The following is a 20,550-nucleotide window of genomic DNA, read 5'->3' on the forward strand; positions in this document are numbered from 1 at the left end:
TTTTGGTGAAGATCCGGGACCGACTACTGGAATTTTTAAAGTGATTCTTCACCATTGAGAGATAGGGCCAAAAGCGATATGTAGCGGGATATCTCAAAAAGTTGTGAACGGATTCGAACAAAACTTGGTGGACACGTTGGGTATGTGACAAGAACAAGCCAATTCGATTTTGGTTCAGGTCAGCAGATCCTGCCCATCAGTGGGACACAAAACGTAAACTGTTCAGCGTGCCGGAGGAGGGATGCGCTCGAGCGCGTGCCGTTCTAGTCATTTATGGAGTTAACGTATTGTTGGAATGTTTCTACATGTAGCACATTAATTGTTGCTTGTGTAATTGTAGTCGATGTTTGGTGGTGAATGGTAATTGTTGTGATGGTGGTTGCACGGCACTCTTTTTCTTTCTCTTTCCAGATTGGACATCAGCCTGGACAGTTTACCATGACTACCAAGAAAGACAAAGGCTGTATCTGCATTCTACACCTCGATAGTAGGCAGGCACTGCGTGGAAAACAAAAAAGCATTTGATGATGCTTCTCTCGATAAGGTGAAATCTGTTGATGCACTTCGAAGAAATCAAACCAAGATAACCAAGTACTTTGACGCGAAACTTCCTGATGCTTGTGATGACTCCATTAGATATCACAAGGAGCGTTATAAAGACTTACTGTATAAAGCCATCAGGAGAACAAGCGTGGAGGTAAGTGACTTCTTCCAAAACAGCATTTGCTATGATCTGACATTAACCAAACCAGTAGCAGTTCCACTGGAAAATTTGGAATATTTCCAGTTGTATACATATTCTATGGAAATGTCTCAAAATCCTTGGGCAAAGGTAAATGGGGAAATCTTGGCAGTTGTGAAACTCGATCGGGTGAAAGGGCCACCAAAGACGCTGTCCCTGAAGCTGCACGATGAGACGACGATGCTGGCTAAAACAGGAGGAATTGACATGAAAGCCGAGGAGGTGAAATACCACCATACGTGCGGGTGAGCATACATTAACCAATCGCAAGTTCAGGAAAGAATTGAGGGTTCCAAAACAGCAGCACTAGAGAGATAGAGATAGAGATACATATAGATAGAGATTGAGATAGATAGAGATAGAGAGATAGATAGAGATAGAGATATACAGAGATAGAGATACATAGAGATAGAGATTGAGATAGATAGAGATAGAGAGATAGATAGAGATAGAGATATACAGAGATAGAGATACATAGAGATAGAGATAGAGATAGAGATACATAGAGATACATAGAGATAGAGATAGAGATAGAGATAGAGATACATATAGATAGAGATTGAGATAGATAGAGATAGAGAGATAGAGATAGAGATATACAGAGATAGAGATACATAGAGATAGAGATAGAGATAGAGATAGAGATACATAGAGATAGAGATAGAGATAGAGATAGAGATACATAGAGATACATAGAGATAGAGATAGAGATACATAGAGATAGAGATAGAGATACATAGAGATAGAGATAGAGATACATAGAGATACATAGAGATACATAGAGATAGAGATAGAGATACATAGAGATAGAGATAGAGATACATCGAGATAGAGATAGAGATACATCGAGATAGAGATAGAGATACATAGAGATAGAGATAGAGAGAGAGATAGAGATAGAGATGGAGATACATGGAGATACATGGAGATGGAGATGGAGATACATGGAGATGGAGATGGAGATGGAAATGGAGATGGAGATGGAGATGGAGATGGAGATACAGATAGAAATAGAGATAGAGATAGAGAGCTTTGTTGAAATCCTACTGTTACGAATTTGGAAGCCTTGTGCACACAAACATCCAGGTCCTATAGAACAGTTATATCGATAAGTATGCGTTTTTAGTTAGGGTCCCCGTCTCTCGTTTAAGGGGTGAATAAATGTACATGCGCTGCGAGTTACTTTGATAGTCCTGACACGAGTGGTGATCACGTTCGCCTGATACGAGTGGTGATCACGTTCGCCTGACCAAGAGTGGTGATCACGTTCGCCTGACCAAGAGTGGTGATCACGTTCGCCTGACACGAGTGGTGATCACGTTCGCCTGACACGAGTGGTGATCACGTTCGCCTGACACGAGTGGTGATCACGTTCGCCTGACACGAGTGGTGATCACGTTCGCCTGACCAAGAGTGGTTATCACGTTAGTCTCACATGCGAAAGGTCCCGGGTGGTGGTTCTTCTTTTGGAAAGCCAGTTTTCCGTCTTGCCAGACTTCGCCCTGCCGGCCTCCGTTCGCCGGGAGCCTGGTCGTGTGGACGCCTGGGCTGCTACAGGTCTGAGTCCCGCCACCCCACCAGGTCAACGTACCGGCACAAGGCGGACAGGTCCGAGTGCAGGCTCTGGTCTTCAGCTTGCCTTTCCCTCTGAGCTGGAGACCTCAATAAAGGCTGTGGCCACCGGTTCTTGTGTGTGTGTGTGTGTGTGTGTGTGTGTGTGTGTGTGTGTGTGTGTGTGTGTGTGTGTATTTGTGGGCCCGTCGTTAAGTAGGAATTGTTTAAGTGCTCTTTGCTGTACATACTTGCATCTCATTAGTCGTGATAACTCTGCTTCTTGCGTGCTCCCTCCTTTCCCCCGTTATAAATAAATAAATTTGTTAAATGTATCAGTTCGTTGCTGTGTTTCTTCCATTGGCTTAGCGTGACGCGTGTCGGTAAATAAAAAGGCTGTTGCCGCTGTAACTCTACGTTTGGACCGGCGGAACCTCTGCAACCATCCGCTCGGGTTGCGCACGGGTCGGGCACGCTCACGGCTCGACTCGTACGAGCTCCGTCGAGGGTGTGAATACTCGGTAACTCTCCACGTGGATCTCTAGGTATTTTGAAGATTGGCAAATAACCCTGTACCACGTGGTGGAATTATTGACGATTCACGGTCCGGTAAGGGACCCGTACCTTCGGAGTTTTCCGAAAGGTACGATCTAGATTCCGGGTGTTCGGTAGAGTCGATCATACCACCGCCTCTAGCGGTCGTGCTCGCAGCCGATACCCGGTCCGCAACACGACATCACATACAATGTCATTGAAATCGAGGGAGTTCAATTAGTGACGTCACTCCATTCCAGACAAATGGAATGTCTCACTGATTTGCTGTCTATATATCCAGTAAAACGTCTTTGCGAGAAGATCCTTAAAGAATCATCCGGCCATCTTAACAGCGCAAGATAAACAACAAAATTGGAATTGCGATATATCGTTGTCCACTCAAGGAGGACTCCGCTGCCCGAATAGCTGTTTTTTCACCGAGATTTGATCCATTAATTGGAACTTCACATCAGGGCACTCATAATACAGAGGCAATGAACACAGGAAGAACTGCCGGACAACTTAACAGCAAAGATATTGAACCGAGGACAGGGAACCACTCCACATGAACTTCTGACCTTCTTCGGGTTCCCATGTACTGGTTCATCTGTTGCTTCGGAATCGGAGAAAGTTCAGTCAGTAGTGTATATGATGACGTGGTGTTCGCTACCATCAGAGGTGGAATCAAACCAGTTAAACACCTGAACTTTTCACCCCTGAACATGAAGATCCGATGAAAACTCTGGGTTGTGAAACAAAAAATGTCAAAAAATAGGAATGACGTCATAAAAATTGATGCGACATCATAATGATGCATCATATGTGCGGTAATTCATTTCTGCTAATGCCCCGTTCGATTCCCGCAAACAGAATTCAAAAAGCCTGCCGAGTTTCGGAGATAATTTTTTAGGCGATTTCCATTTGCGGAGATATTTTGACGTCATAACTTTTTTCTAGGAGGAATTTTCAAAATCTGAGATGGTTACTGTCTGCGCAGGGTGTTTGTACATATATACGCCAAGTTTCAGGAAGTTTCGATGAAAACTGTCGGCTGTGAAACAAAAAAAGTCCACAAGAACAACAACGTGAGTAAGACTTAGAGATCCTCCACGAGGATCTAAAAACACTGAAACTCTCTCTGGCAATGGCATTTGTTGCCACAACATAGTCATGAGAGTCACAGCAGATAAATGAGATGATAAGACTCCAGATGATGAGCCCAGCAATGACGATCCTCGACCACCACAGCGAAAGAAACAGATGTTGTCACGAGTGTTCACCAATCAACAATAAGTGCTGGAGGCAGATATAAAGAAGCCAAAGATTTTAGAATTTCAGCATGACATCAAGAGTATCGACATTTAATGGAAGGATATCCTGTGGATGATGAGTGTTTCTCGGTCCGACACCAATGTGGGTTGGGTGGAAGTCTCGAGGGACAGAAGATCCATTACCAAGACGACAAATTGACTGTGTGGAAAAGATGTGTTTACCTCCAACAAGGTTACATGTTGTTAGCGAAACCCTGAACATCTCACAGGATGGTAGCTAGAGAGTGAGGCGAAGACGATGTAATTTTTAGATACAGCATTGTATTTGATATAAAATGTATTTATTAGGTTTAAAATAACAGGACTAGAGGTAGATTTATATCACTATCGGAGTAAACAGAGGCAAGTGAAGAAAATAACTCGACAGGGCAAAAGAGAGTTTGAGAAGGACATGGCTAAGAATATTAAACATAAGAGCAAGGCTTTCTTTAAGTATATCAGAGAAAAAGAACAGGTTCAGGACCAGTGTGGGTCCATTGGGGAATAGCACCGGGAGAGTGGTTAGTGATGAAAGTGAGATAGCAGGCTTATTAAACTGGTATTTTTTCTTCAACTTTTACACAAGAACAATCAGGAGAATTGCCAAGAGCTGAGAGTATCTATCGAGGAGGTGAGGAAGGGCTTTTACAGAAGATCCAGGTTAGAGTGGAGGAAGTAAAGGAACAGCAAGGAAATCGAAGAGTGAATAAGGCTCCAGGAACAGATAATATGGACCCGAGAGTATTGAGGGAGGTGGCTGAGCAGGTATGTGAGATGTTAACGGATATTTTCAATAGCTCACCTGGAGTCAGGACAGGTACCGGAGGATTGGAGAGTAGCGAATATAACACCATTATTTAAGAAAGGATCCAGTGAAGAATTGGGAAACTATCGACCTGTTAGTTTGACTTCAGTTGTGCGGAAGGTGTTGGAGACATTAATTAAGGACGGGATGAGGAACCACTTCAACAAATACAAACTAATTAAAGGTAGTCATCATGGGTTTACCAAAGGTAGTTCCTGTTTAACAAATCTTTTAGAGTTCTATGAGACAGTGTCTGATTGGGTGGATGAGGGAAAGGCAGTGGACATCGTATATCTAGACTGTAAGAAGGCATTTGAAGGGTCAGGTATGGGAGCATGTGCCAGAACAGCGCGTCGCTGCGTCCACTTTCCGCCGGTACTCCAGGGGCCTCCGTCTGGCCATCCCCCAGGCAGATGCCAGGCCCATCCCCATCTCCTTGAGATGATGGTCAACCTGCTGCAACCATGAGGCACGTGGTCGGCCCACTGGCCTCCTCCACTCATGAGACTCCCTCGCTGAGAGAATCTGGTGAGCAGGATCAGCGTCAGGAAAACGAGCCACATATCCATACAGCCGCAGCTGACGCTCACGGACTATGCAGGTAACAAATCTCATCCGAGTCTCTCTCAGCAACCGCTCGTTGGACACAAAATCCGACCAGCGATAGCCAAGGATTCTCCGAAGAGACCTGGTACCAAAGGAATTAAGTCTCCGTCTCAGATCCTTGGTCAAAGTCCAAGTCTCGCACCCATAGAGCAAGACTGGAAGTACCAAGGACCTGAAGACTCGGACTTTCGTCCTCCCGCACAGGTACCGGCAGCGCCACACCCCATGATCCAGTGAATCCATGACTCCCCAGGCCCGACCCAGACGTCTATTGACCTCCGGCTCACAACCTGCGGAGACATGAATATCACTGCCAAGGTAAGTGAATCTATCCACGACCTCAACATCCTCACCACAAACAGACACAGACAGGACAGCAGCATCCAAGATGTCACCGAAAGCCTGGATCTTTGTTTTGACCCAAGAAATCCGTAATCCCAACGGCTCCGACTCCTCATTCAGCACCTCGAGGGCCCCCAAGAGGATGTCTAAAGTCTCCGCAAAGATGACTGCATCATCTGCAAAATCAAGGTCCGAGATCTTGACATTGCCAAACGATGCACCGCAACTTGATCTCTCCGACATCCTCCCAAAAATCCAGTCCATACAAGTGTTGAAAAGTGTGGGGGCAAGTACACATCCCTGACGAACTCCAGTAACAACTGGAAATAAGTCAGAGGCGGTACCACCACACTTCACAGCACTCTCAGTACCAGAGTAGAGTTCAGACATCAGATCGATCAGTTTCGGTGGCACCCCACGAAGACCAAGAATCCTCCAGAGGACATCCCGATTCACTGAATCGAACGCTTTACAGAGATCAACATAGGCTGCAAGCAGCCCCTGCCGAAACTCTCGTCTGCGTTCAGTGAGGACACGAAGAGCAAGGATACGGTCAATCGTTGACCTCTTTGGTGTAAAGCCTGACTGCTCTGGACGCTGGTGCTCAAGCAGATGGTGGCGAACCCTATCAAGAATTATCCGAGCAAAGACCTTGCCCGGCACTGAGAGCAGCGTCACCCCTCGGTAGTTGTTGCAGTCTTGGCGATCACCCTTCCCTTTCCAGAGAGGGACAACAAGGCCCCTCTTCCAGTCAGTTGGGATGATGCCTGTGTTCCAGGCAGAGCACAAAACTGCATGCAACGACGCGAGTGCAGCATTTCCACCAGCCTTGAGAAGTTCAGCATGGATGCCACAGATCCCTGGAGCTTTGCCCCGTTTCAACTGGTTCACCGCAGCCCGTGTTTCCACAAGCGATGGTGGACCACAGTTGATTCGAGGGTCAGCAACAGGGATTGTAACACCCTTGACGTCCAACTCGACAGCTGGGGGATCAGCCTGGTACAACCGCTCAAAGTAACCGGCCCAGCGGGCCTTCACTTCAGACTCCTCTGTCAAGAGCCTACCACTCTCTGCTCGAACTGCAGTGCTCCGAGGGATGGGCTTGGATGAACGTAATGCGCGAATTCCCCTGTAAGCGGGACGAGAATCACCTGTCCACAGGTGATGCTCTACCCCCTCACAGATTCCTCGCACATAGGCCTCCTTGTCCACCCTCAGTGCACGTACAGTGTTACGCCTCAGCTCCCTGAACAGCTCAGCTCTGCCATTCAGCCTGGCCCTGCGACTCTGGTCAATGGTATCCAGTGTCCCTTGAGAGACAAAATTCTTCTTTGCCCTGCGGTGAACTCCAAGGCATCCACCGGCAACATCAAGGACGGTGGTCTTGAAGGTGCTCCACAACTCTTCAGGACCCCCCAAAGCACCCAGACCCCCCAAGTGTCCACTCAGCCTGTTCGCAAACTCCTCAGCTACTCTCTCATCCCTGAGCTTGGCAACATCCAGCCTAGGCTGGGATGGTACCATTCTCCAGGATTTAAGGTGCAGCTTTAGAGTTGCTACAACAAGCCTGTGGTCAGTATTGAGGAACTGAGCACTCCGGTAGACCCTGCAGTTCTGGATCATCCTCCAACGACCGTCAATGAGGACATGGTCAATCTCCTTTGCCACACCGCCAGCATTGGAATACCAAGTCCAGCGATGAGTTTGTGGGCGCTGAAACCATGAACCAGCCACCCTAAGTCCATGACTTCTTGCAAAGTCAAGGAACTTAGTGCTATTCTGGTTCATAGTTCCTGACCCATGGGGACCAACACACACCTCATAACCATCCCTATCAGTTCCAGTCGATGCATTGAAATCCCCCAAGACTAGAAGTGTATCTCGTCTGGGGCACTGATCAACCACAGACTCGAGTGTGGCGTAGAATGCATCCTTCACGGTGAGATCACTCGCCTCAGTCGGAGCATAAATAGAGACCAGGGAAATGACACCTAAGGAGTGACGAATCCTTAATCTCATAATACGCTCGTTGACCGGTGTTACCTCAATTATCATTGGGGTCAGCTTATTGGACACAGCTACAGCAACTCCTTGGGTATGGTAACCATCAGAGCGACCAGACCAATAGTAGGTGTAACCACCCACCATTATCTCGCCGCAATCCGGTCTCCGAACCTCAGAGAGAGCTGCAATCCCGATGTCCAAACGCTTGAGCTCAGATGATAACAGAGACAGGTGATCATCCTCTCTTAGGGATAGGACATTCCAGGCACCCACCCGAAGGGACCGCCTCAGGTTAACCCAAGGAGACCGCCGTCTGGTGGACGACACCTCAGCACCACTCCGACACACTCTCCCGCAATCTGACCCAGGGATGTTACCCCGTGGTTTCCCTCCTATCAAAGATTGGGGGTCCCGAAGGCTTTGCCCCAATCCCATCATCCGGTGAGCTGCCCTGCGAAGGGAAGCTGCACAGGAGGTACTCCCACGGAGTGGGTTTTCAGATTTTTTTGCGTTTTTGCGTTTTGCGGAATGAAGCGTTTTACGGTGGCTGCAGTGCAAATCCTGCCACCAACCTCCTAATAAGAAGTAACCCAACTGCAGGAGGACGTCCGCAGACACAGTTGGGCACTAGATATGGATGGCCGTTGGCTCACAAGGAGCTCCTCCGCCCTTTGACAGGTTTTGTTTTTAATCCTGCTGGGTGTCCATATCCAAACACCCTCCTCACCAGAAAACCTGGTGGGGGAGACGGTTTAGTCGCCGACAACCCGACCATGGAACAGGTTAGTACAGGTTTACATGGTACCTGTAGCAGGTCACAGATCGAACCTGACCTGACTGACATTTGAAAAGGTACCACATCGGAGGTTGTTAGCCAAAATGAGGGCTTGTGGAGTGGCTGGTTAGGTAGTTAATTGGATTGTAACCTGGCTTAGTGATAGGAAGCAAAGAGTGCCTATGAGTGGGAGGATGTCTTGGTGGGAGGATGTACGTAGCGGGGTACCTCTGGGATCAGTACTCGGACCATTACTATTCATTATTTACATCAATGATTTGGATAGTGGGGTGAAGAGTAAACTTTCCAAATTTGTGGATTTAATTACACAAAGCTTGGAGGTAAGGTGGATAGCAGAGGGGGTGGTGATCAGATTCAGGAAGTTATTGATACTTGTATAGATTGGGCAAAAGATTGGCAGATGGAGTTTAACTTGAGCAATTGTAAGGTGTTGGGGATGGGAAAGAACAATGGAAATAGAGATTACAGGATGGAATAGAAGGGGTAATTTTGAAGCGTGTCACCACAGGAGAAGGATCAATTATAAATCAAAATAGGTGGTGTCAACATTGTATAGGAATTTAGTGAGGACCACATCTAGAAAAGTGTGCAGTTATGGTCACCACAACTTAGGAAAAACATATCTGCCAAAGAGAGGGTTCAGCATAGGGTTACTAGAATGATTCCGGGCCTAGCTAGACTCAGCTGACGAACGGCTGAAGGAGACGGGGCTTTATACACTAGAAAGGAGGTGGTTACGAGGAGATATGATGGAGATGTTTAAGATCATGAAGGGTTTACAAAATAAGTGCAGAATAATTAGTAAAGATAATTGACAGTATGCCTGGTGTTGGCTTAATGGTTAGGGTGGTGGGTTGGGATCCTCAGATCCTGAGTTCAAATCCCCCTCGGCTGTTGAATTAATACCAGGTGGGGTTGACCCTGCCTGTCATCCATCGGCAAAAAGGTTGGCAAAATGAGTACCAGCTTACTGGTGTCCTGTGTCAGAGTGGCGACCCATCCAGGATTGTACCCAATAGCCAAGGAGACTGCTTAGGCAGCACCAATGCTTTGCACAGAGTATGGTCCCAATGGATGGATGGATAATAGACAGTGATTGTGCCGGGGGCCATAGCCTGAGTATAAAGAAGAGGAGAGTTATCCCGAACTGTCAGCTCTGTAGAGGCAAAAAATAACCCTTGTTACGTGTATGAAGCAAAAACATACCGACTGCTTATAATTTAAAACACCTCACTGCACTGGAAAATGTGGGGACACGAATGCAGGACTGTGAAGGATGGAGACTTACAATACCTCCCCCACCTTGAGACAGCGCTACACGACATACATTTACATGGACAATTTGCGTCTTACCCATCTCCTCTCCCCCAGGACCACCGGCAAAGATAGAACACCCCTATGCACTAATTGGGGTCATGCTGATCCGATGGAGCAAGTCTGGATGTAATCGGCCCAGAACTGCAGGAGGAGGAGTATGACAAACAAACAAACAAACAAACAAGAAAGATGTCATGCAGAGCACGATACTTGTGATATCCATAAAAAATAATTGGTGGTTGAATTCAATGATAAAATAAACAAATGCTCTTCAAATTTCAAGTCAAATGGATGAAAATTGACAATTTTAGAAATTAATGCATTGACTTTTTGGCCTATGTTGACCTCAAAAATACTTGTTCGTTGAATTCAGTGACCTGATATAGAAATCCTTTTCAAATTTCAATTCAATCGGATGAAAATTGAGGATTTTAGAAATCTAACCTAAGATGTTGACCTTTGGCCTTATGTTGACCTTTTCACCTACATTGACTTCAAAATAATTGGTGGTTGAATTCAATGATCAAATACGCAATTCCTCTTCAAATTTCAAGTCAATCAAATAAAAATTGACAATTCCAGTAATTTGGCCTGTGTTGACCTTTTGGCCAATGATAACCTCAAACATAATTGGTGGTTGAATTCAATGACCTCATATGCAAACCCTCTTCAAATTTTAAATCAATGGGATGAAAATTGAGGATTTTAGAAATTCAACCTAAGTTGTTGACCATTTGGCTAATGTTGACCTTTTCGCCAATGATGACCTCAAAAATAACAGGTGGTTGAATTCAGTGACCTGATCTGAATTCAAATTTCAAATTAATCAGATGAAAATTGAGGATTTTAGAAGCTTGGCCTATGTTGATCTCAAAAATAACAGGTGGTTGAATTCAGTGACCTGATATGCAAATATTGTTCACATTTCCAGCCAATCGGATGAAAATTGAGGATTTTAGAAATACGACGAATTTGTTGACCTTTGGCTTATTTTGACCTCAAAAACAATGGGCTGTTTTGGGTTATGACAAATTCTACCATGTGGTGAAGTTTCGTGAATATTGGTTTAAAATTGTGACCTCTAAGCAATAAACATCGATCTATAATTCCAGCAATCTGTGTGTGTGTCTGTCTGTCTGTGTGTGTCTGTATGCGACCGCCGTTTCTCGACGACCGCCGGTTCGATCTGATTGAAACTTGCCAGGAATATTGCCGGGGCCCCGCGGATGTGCCTTTTCGAGGTTTGATATCAATCGGACGAGCGGTTCCCAAGTTGCGGCCATTTTTATCTGTCAACCAATGACAAGACACGGTGCGATGACATCACGAATGACGTCACAATTTATTTATTTATTATTTTTGCATGATTGACGGTCCGATCTGATCGAAACTTTCCAGGAATATTGCTGGGGACCTGAGTATGTGCCTTTTCAAGGTTTGATATTAATCGGATAAGCGGTTCCCAAGTTACGGCCATTTATCTGTCAACCAATGACAAGACACGGTGCTATGACATCACGAATGATGTCACAATTAATGTTTTTGGTTTTTTTGCACGATTGATGGTCCGATCTGATTGAAATTTGCCAGGAATATTGCTGGGGACCCGCGGATGTGCCTTTTCAAGGTTTGATATTAATCGGATAAGCAGTTCCCAAGTTACGGCCAATTCAAGAGGGGGGGGGAAGAGAGGGGGGCGAGAGAGGGGGCGAGAGTGGAGGGAGAGACGGGGCAAGAGAGGGGTGAGAGAGGGGGTGAGAGAGAGAAGGCGTCACAATTCAAGAGAGGGGAGAGAGGAGGGGGCGAGAGAAGGGGACGGGAGAGAGGTGGTGAGTGTGGGGGCGAGAGAGGAGGGGGAGAGAGGGGTGGGCAAGAGAGGGGGGAGAGAGGAGGGCAAGAGAGGGGAGGTGAGAGAGTGAGGGGCGTCACAATTCTTCTTCTTCTTCGTTTGATATGATGTCACAATTGATGCTGGGGACCTGAGTATGTTTCCCAGGTGTTTCCCAAGTTTTGGCCATTTATGATACGGTTGATCAGATCTAATTGAAAAAAATGCCCCAATCCAGTCGTCATTTACGAGAGCGAAGGAATGAAGCTGCACATACTGGCACGCACCTACGGGCATGCACTAGCACAAACAAACACACAAAGAGAACGAGAAGAGCACTCGGTGGAGAGCATACCCCCGCCACGTAGTCCCTGATCCACGAGAACATATTGGGCCCATTACATTTTTGAAATATCATGCTATACAGGACTTATCGTTTTTGGCCCAATCTCTCCACAGTGAAAAATCAGTTTACACATTAAATAATTCTCGTATTCAGATCTGGATATTCACCGAAATCGAATCATTTCTTCCTTCTCACACACCCAACATGTCCACCAAGTTTCAACCGGATCCTTCCACAACTTTTTGAGACATCCTGCACACAAACAAACAAACAAACAAACAAACAAACAAACAGAAAGGGGTGACAACATAACCCCCTTCACCAGTGGAGGTACTAATGCATGCAACCAACCTATATACTTGAAAAATCTTCGACTTTCGCAAGTACCAAACGCTGGTCCATGAATAAGAGGAAGGATTTATTTCAATGGTTCCTCATCTGGTCCCTAATTAATGTCTCCAACACCTTCCCCACAACTGAAGTCAAACTAACAGGTCGATAGTTTCCCAATTCTTCTCTGGATCCTTTCTTCAGTAATGGTGTTACATTTGCTACTCTCCAATCCTCCGGTACCTGTCATGACTCCAGTGAGGTATTAAGAATATCCGTTAACATCTCACTTACCTGCTCAGCCACCTCCATCAATACTCTCAGGTGTATATTATCTGGACCCGGACCCTCATATTCTCTTCGATTACCTCGCTGTTCCTTCACTTCCTCCACTCAAACCGGGATCTTCTGTAAAAGCCCTTCCTCACCTCCTTGATAGATACTGTCAGCTATTGGCAATTCTCCTGACTGTTCTTGTGTAAAAGTTAAAGAAAAATACCTGTTTAATAAGCCTGCCATCTCACTTTCATCACTAACCACTCTCCCGGCACGACTCCTCAATGGTTCCACGTTGGTCCGAACCTGTTCTTTTCCCCTGATATACTTAAGGAAAACCTTATTATTATGTTTAATATTCTTAGCCATATCCTTCTAAAACTCTCTTTTGGCTTGCAGAGTTATTTCTTTGCTGGCCTCTGTTTACTCCAATAGGATATAAATCTAACTCCAATCCTATTGTATACCTAATAAATGACTTCTGCTTCTCCTAAAAGGTGTTGCAAATCTGGGGTTTGAGGCTTGCCATGAGAGGACGCACTCGGTCCCTCACAAACACCCGGTCCTGAAGCTGACGGGCACAGATAACTCCACATACCGATGGGTTGCCAAGCAACCACGAACGCTGATTGGTACTGCCAATCCTGGCAGGGTTACACTACTCTGCATGATATCTTACCTGTGGACGGTCATACCAAGGGGGGTCCGTGCCCTCGATGCATACTTGTGTTAACTCATCGTATCAGGTGCAGGTGCAGCCAAGCAGAGCTGCCAAGTACACACCGGCTAATAAGAGCCATTTAGTGGGGAAGAACTTCCTGGATAACTAGTGCACACCATGCTGGACCAATGGAGAAAAAGACAGAACGAGCTGGGTACATTTACGATGCAAGCAATTTATTTATAAAGTGAGGGACAGGAAAGGCATGTGAACGCCAACAAAAGGTTTTATTACAACAATGTGTACAGCAGGGAAAGCAAGGATTTGTGGGGTGTGACAAAAGAAAATATAGTTACATACAAAAGAGAAGACACAGGGCAGAGTTAAACCGATACTAAACTTCAACAATCTTAATTATGCTCACATGGCAGGTGCCATCAGACACACACCCAAGGAAAGTAGAAAGCATGAAGTGTGAACGAACTCTTTGTACCTGGCGTGGTCGACGGACCAACGCAACCCAGTTGCTTAGGAGGGGGAGGAGGGAAGAAAATGGGGTGTCTATGGTGCGTGAGCGAGGAGGTGCGATGATTGGCAGATGAGGTGGAGAGGAAGGTGTAACGATGTAGACAAAGGGGGGGGGGTGGGTGTTGAAAATGAAACAAAGAACGCGTGAGGAGAATCGACTTATTGTGAGTGTGGAGAAATCTGTTCGTGTAATTAATTAGTGTAAAACTGCACTTCTGCTCTCAATGAGCTCAGCCCAACTTCCTTCTGCCCCCCCTCCCAAAAATATGTATTTGCTCTCTTCTCTGAAACTACACATACAATTTCGATGAAATTTGACCACAACCTTCATCACCCATGCTGCACCAAAGTTTGTTCACACTTGATAAAAATCTGGGTCGAAGTGGGTTTACGGGGGAGGGTTTTCTCCCCAAAATAGGTGTTTGCTATAACATTGGTTCATTGGTACATTTTGCTGATTCGGTCCCACGTTGACTTCCTCCTGAGTATCATTATTCTACCAAGTGAGTGCCCAAGGGTATTGCCCAGATATTTTCTCATGATGAGGCAGAATTTCAAGTGCTACCAATTGGCTAGTATCACGAGTTGGCTACACTCAAAACCAACAGCGATCTCCGATCACAGCCCTCTAGTTTGTTCAATGTGCTGGCCATACCATACCCTCTTTAAAAAAAAAAAAATCACACCAAGGGGTCTTTAACATCCACCAACTCGGGCTTGTAGATGTGACAACCGGTTGAACATGCACATGCCTGTGAAGTGCCAATCCGACATTTTACAATCAGGTCGATGATCGAACCCAGACGAGGCAGCTCAAAGCCAAGTGTGCTCCCTCCGCACCATCCTGTCAAAAAAAAAAATGGCCTTAATCAAATAATTTTGGTTTTTCTCAATGTAAGTAGTGGCTGTGATCAAAAGAAACATGGTTCCACCATGCACGTCTCCATGCCACGGGGCTCTTTGAGAGGACACCACTTGTCCGGAACTATATAACAACACCAACAACTACTCAACTATACCTTGAAGTATAGCTTTACCCAGTCAGTATCAAGACAATGGAGGTGTAACTTCAGAAAGTTCTGGGAAAGTTCTGGAAATGAAAAATCAACGGTTTTTATTTTAAATCAACCAATAAAAATCCACATCATTCATTACGGTGGACAGATGTTGTGTTTCCACCAAAGATCGTAAAGCGGAGCAAGATAGCCCACTCGTGCGAAACAGTGAAGTATCCAAAGCAATGGCGTCTCGTTCATCATCCCAGAATCACCGCTCAGCAATAAACTGCTCAAACCGTCAATCCAAACAACCTGATTTGTCTTTCTTCAGATTCCCTAAGAACAGCTTGGGATGTTGGAGTCCAAATTGTGTCTTTGAATAGTCTATTGACTGTAATTTTGAAAATAGAGGTTAGTCCAGTCGGAGTGGTTTCTATTCTAATCTGACTGTATGACTGACCTACGTACGTGACTAATACTGTATTTTCATAACTTATAAAATAACATAACCCAAAAGTATAAAGTATATACATAAAAATATAAAACTATGAAGTATAAGGAACGCCAAGTCGACTCAAGGCAAAAGAAAGGCGGAGATACACAGTACAGCACAGACAGTGTAGTGTGTACTTATCACAACCGGCCTACTGCTGCTGTGACTGTATTTTTAATCAGTTTTAGAGTTTAGCTTTCAACTCAAGTCATAATTCTTCATGATTCGACTATTGGAATTTTAATAATTAACTGCTATGGATACAGGACCACTTGTAAATTTACCGTAAAATACAGGACTACTTGTAAATTTACCGTAAAATACAGGACCACTTGTAAATTTACCGTAAAATACAGGACCACTTGTAAATTTACCGTAAAATACAGGACCACTTGTAAATTTACCGTAAAATACAGGACCACTTGTAAATTTACCGTAAAATACAGGACCACTTGTAAATTTACCATAAAATACAGGACCACTTGTAAATTTACCGTAAAATACAGGACCACTTGTAAATTTACCGTAAAATACAGGACCACTTGTAAATTTACCGTAAAATACAGGACCACTTGTAAATTTACCGTAAAATACAGGACCACTTGTAAATTTACCGTAAAATACAGGACTACTTGTAAATTTACCGTAAAATACAGGACCACTTGTAAATTTACCGTAAAATACAGGACCACTTGTAAATATGGATACAGGACCACAGTGTACATATAGCTACACATTATTCATATTGGTGAAATGAAATTGCATTTTTGTATATCACTACTATCAGTCGAGCCAAGGCATGAAGATAAATCCAATTTTTGTTCCTGTTCTTTTCAGGTGTCAAAGATGGGTTCAAAATACCCCGTCGGGATGATTTGCTCAACAGGAGTCGTGTCTATCTCAGCAACAATTGCCGCTTATGTGCAGAACACTTTGAAGAAGATCAGTTTTCAAACCGGATGACAAAGAACAGGATGAAGTGGAATGCTGTGCCAACACTCTTCAATGTTCCGAACCCTCCAAAGACCGTCTACTTCTTGCAGAACCAGAGAGAGAGAACCAGAGAGAACCAGAGAGAGAGAGTGAGAGAGAGAGAGAGATCCAACAATGAATCCCCATCACATGCCTCGAAACGACAAAAAAGTAAGTCTGATCTATATGGTTATGAATTTCAGTTCTCGTGTGTTGCCAAAGTGAAGAGTTGAAAATGAAGCACGATATGCACAACGCTGCCATTTTTTGTAAAAAAAAAAAAATGTATTGGTAGGACGAGAACTTAAAGTTGGACTTCATGTTTTAATTTTTTTTTTTCTGTATTTGTATCACAATGTCAAAAATATTAATGTGAAAGCAAAGAACATTCAGTTCTAAAATGTTTTATATTCCTTACATGTAAACCATCTTATGCAAACGTGTACTGTTGATTTTCCAGTACAAGTAAAATAGAATTCACATTACAGATCTGCATGTTCATGTTGAGATGTGCTCTTTTTGAAGATTATTATTTCCTGGCATAAATATATTTTGATGACATGCCTAAAAATGAATAGAGGAAATGTCAATTCCCTGTGTTAATTGACTCATTTTTTTTTGTCTGTCTGCAGAGAGCCCCTATCCACTGGTTGACCACTCGTACTGCAAGCCAAGCAAGAATGACAGAAGCAGCAAAAGCGAAAACAGCAGCAACAGATCAGATTAGATAGTCCAGCATCATTTTTTTGTTCAGACAATACACCATCACGGAAACAAGATACTTTCTTGGAAGGTGATATTTATCATACAGATTATGTTGCATGACTTCTTTTGTTGATTATATATATATATATATGTCTCCAGGTAAGAATAATATACTTTCTGTGTGTGTCTGGTCTTTGATTTTTATCCTTTCCTCTCTCAATTTGCCTTTTTTTTTATCTGTTAGCTTATCTTCTTCTCTATTTCTCTGTCCTAATTTCTCTTCTTCTCTCCCTTTCTTCTATCTCATCTTATTTTGTGTAATTGTTTGTCTTGTAATCACAATCACACCTATTGTTTGTCTCCACCGTCTTAGCATTTGGCTCTGGTGTTGGTGTTTTCTCTCTTTCTCTACTGTTCCTTTTGGCCTGGTGCATCCTGATCCGTTCAGTGTACTAGTACTGGCTCTTCCAGGAGCCTCGACTATGTATACAGAAAAAAAAAAACCACAAACCAGAAATTGAGAGATGGTGCAAAAAACGATACATCGCATGATATTTTAAAAAGTTGTGGATGTATTCGGACGAAACTTGCTGGAAGAGTTCGGAAGGTGACAAGAACGAGCTGATTAGATTGTAGTTCGAGTCCGGATCCAGGTCTGGAACTGTCCAGTGAGATACAAAACGTAAACTGTTCAGCCGAGCAGAGGTATTCACTCTACCGAATACCTTTCGAATCAAATTTCAACTTGAAATTCAACCTGAGTTTGTTTTATTTTGTTCCCAACCCCGACCATACGGTTCACCATCCCAGGGTCCATCCCAGGAAATCACCAACTCACCCACAACAAGCACATAGTTGCAAACAAACAAACCAACAAACAAATCCAGGTCACATTTGAACCACAATATCGAAGCAATTTTCTGTACAAGGAATAACTTCACAATTTTATTGCGATGTCTTACGGCAGAGAGCTCATCCAAACGGTCTTTACAATTGTCGGGGCTCGGGAGACTCCGAAGCGCACGTCGCCAGCAGCCGGCCATTATCCTTTATTCCACATCACTGCTCAGCCTGTGTGCCTGGAAATACATGCCACGTATGTTAATACTGTATGCTCTTCTTCCAAGACTTGAAAAATTTCTTAGTGTGACCACCCAGGCATGCCAGACTGTGAGAAGGAAGTGCAGGAGGAATGATGTTTGCCTTTGCGGCTGGAAGGATGGCCTAGAGGTAGGTATATGCACATTCGTTTCAAAGCCCTCTTGCCTGGCTTCGAATCCCAACCCGCCTATAAACTGTCATCCCCGGTGTTTCACTTTCACTGCAAGGGTGATTCATCAATGGGGGTACCGTCCCTCCGATGGACGTTAAACCGGCGTCCCGTCTGCCAGCATTATTTGGTGGACGTTAAAGATCCCATGTTGTCCTTCGGGAAGCGTAGACGAGCTATCACCAGCACTCTCAACGAATTACAAATTCCTGCTCTAACTACTTCATCAAACGTCAGGCCTGGCCAGCTGGCTCATGAAACACTTGCGCCAAGAACCTCTTCTGGACAACCCCACAAGAACGTCAGAAAAATAGGGGCAATACCCCTATTTCGAAGAAAGCTTCTTATTTACTTGGGGTCTTACTGGTTCCTGTCACTCTTCTTCTCATTCCTTGCCCCCTTTTCGACCTTGCCTCGGACTTCAGACTTGACTTCTTGTACACATCAATCACTACGTCCACCCTCTCGTACCTGGCACCATAGGATTCCACCTTTGGGATGATGTCTTCTTTAACATAGTCATCAAATATCTTTGAAGTGCGTGGAGGTAGGGCATTGATAAGTGCTGAGCCATCAATGATGACTGCATCTCCCCTTGGTTCTCTGTCTGGGATGTTCACTTGCACTTCAAGAATTTCAGTAAATTTTTTTTTTTTTTCAATTTTTTCAAAATTTGGATTTTCAAATGGCCAATTGGACAGATTTGATCAGGAAGCCCCGCAGAACAGAAATGCAAAATTTGATGCTTCTTTCATAATTTGCACGATTTTTCTACTATCTACTACACTACATCAGGGAACCTGATATCCCTTGTTGTCCACTTTGCCAGGTATATCAATATCTTTGAGAAATCTACTCCAAGCTACCTGTCTTACCTAAGCACCTGCACTGCCCTCCAGTAAGACATTGTCCAATTGTTGTACCGTGTGGAATATCTCACAACTTTTCTCGACTCACCTCCTTCGTCACACATCGAAAACATCACTAAATGTCTTCTTACAATTTACCAATGGAAGTTTTTTTAATTGATGGGTTCAATTCAGCGTTTATCAAAGGTGTTAGCTGACTTGTGAAGGGGGCTAGACAATGCCTATCTGGGCATGGACGTTAAGAGACATCAATGCACTTTCACATCAGTTGCTAGGACATGAGGAAACTGGAGAAACACTCGATAGGGAACGTACACACCTTCACCTGGCTGAACAGGTTACGTTCTGTATCCCACTGATAGGCCTGATCGGGATCCGGAACTTCACCAAAATCGAATCAATTCCTCCTTGTCACACACACACACACACACACACACACACACACACACACACACACACACACACACACACACACACACACACACACACACACACACACACACACACACACACACACACACACACACACACACACACACACACACCTATCCAGCAAGTTTCGTCCGAATCCATCCACAACTCATTGAGATATCCTGCTCACAGACACAGACAGACAGGGGTGAAAAACACAGCCTATGTCCACCTTTGGTGGCAGAGATAACAATGGACAAATCAACAATGGACAAAATACAGGTGAGCATTGAGAGACAGCATTTCAGGTGAAAAGGCACAAACCGTGCTCATGACCGACATCGGAGGAAAGTGTTGAGAGAGAGAGAGAAACTGATCAGACTGCAGAGATGGTGCCGTTTGGGGTCAGGGGGAGTCTCTTCTTCGTCTCCTTCTTTAAAAACCTCAACTCTTCCCACCTTGTGGGTGTGGATCGGTTGTGCTCCAAGTCTTTCATGAACCTGCTGGTCAGGACTGACGTTAGATAGGCAGGAATTTGTCTTTTTTTGGTTGTTTTCATTGCCGGCGATAGCTCTCACTACTCTTCGTAAAAGCAACCGTGGGATCTTTAGCGTCAACCAACGACCTCTGCTGGCAGAAGTAGTATCTTCCAGCTGAACGTTCTAATGGATGGCACACACATCGATGAATCATCCTTCCTGCGAAACACCAGGATGGCAGCTTAGAGCTGCGATTGTCCAGATCGATGCCTGGTGTTGGCTTAATGGTTAGGGTGGTGGACTTGGGATCCCAGGATCCTGAGTTCAAATCCCACTCGGCTGTTGAATTAATACCAGGTGGGGTTGACTCTGCCTGC

At 44.6% G+C, this 20,550-nt stretch overlaps 1 protein-coding gene and 1 long non-coding RNA gene across 2 annotated transcripts in view; one reads left to right on the forward strand and one right to left on the reverse strand.

Moving 5' to 3' along the window:
* Positions 1 to 17,275, forward strand: part of LOC147013845 (uncharacterized) — a 25,661-nt gene extending 8,386 nt beyond the window's left edge. Inside the window, exons 2-4 of the long non-coding RNA XR_015050524.1 lie at positions 412 to 987; positions 16,305 to 16,610; positions 17,072 to 17,275. This is a non-coding gene — a long non-coding RNA (uncharacterized LOC147013845). The remainder of the gene's footprint in view (positions 1 to 411; positions 988 to 16,304; positions 16,611 to 17,071) is intronic.
* Positions 13,704 to 20,550, reverse strand: part of LOC147013846 (protein Wnt-5b-like) — a 28,835-nt gene continuing 21,988 nt past the window's right edge. Inside the window, exon 6 of the mRNA XM_085851127.1 lies at positions 13,704 to 14,820. Within this exon, the coding sequence (XP_085707253.1) occupies positions 14,758 to 14,820 (63 nt within the window). The 3' untranslated portion in view covers positions 13,704 to 14,757. The remainder of the gene's footprint in view (positions 14,821 to 20,550) is intronic.

This window comes from Eptatretus burgeri, chromosome 13 (genome assembly GCF_056783735.1).
Source record: "Eptatretus burgeri isolate ZD-2024b chromosome 13, Ebu_testis_v1, whole genome shotgun sequence".
NCBI classification, from domain to species: Eukaryota; Metazoa; Chordata; class Myxini; order Myxiniformes; family Myxinidae; genus Eptatretus; species Eptatretus burgeri.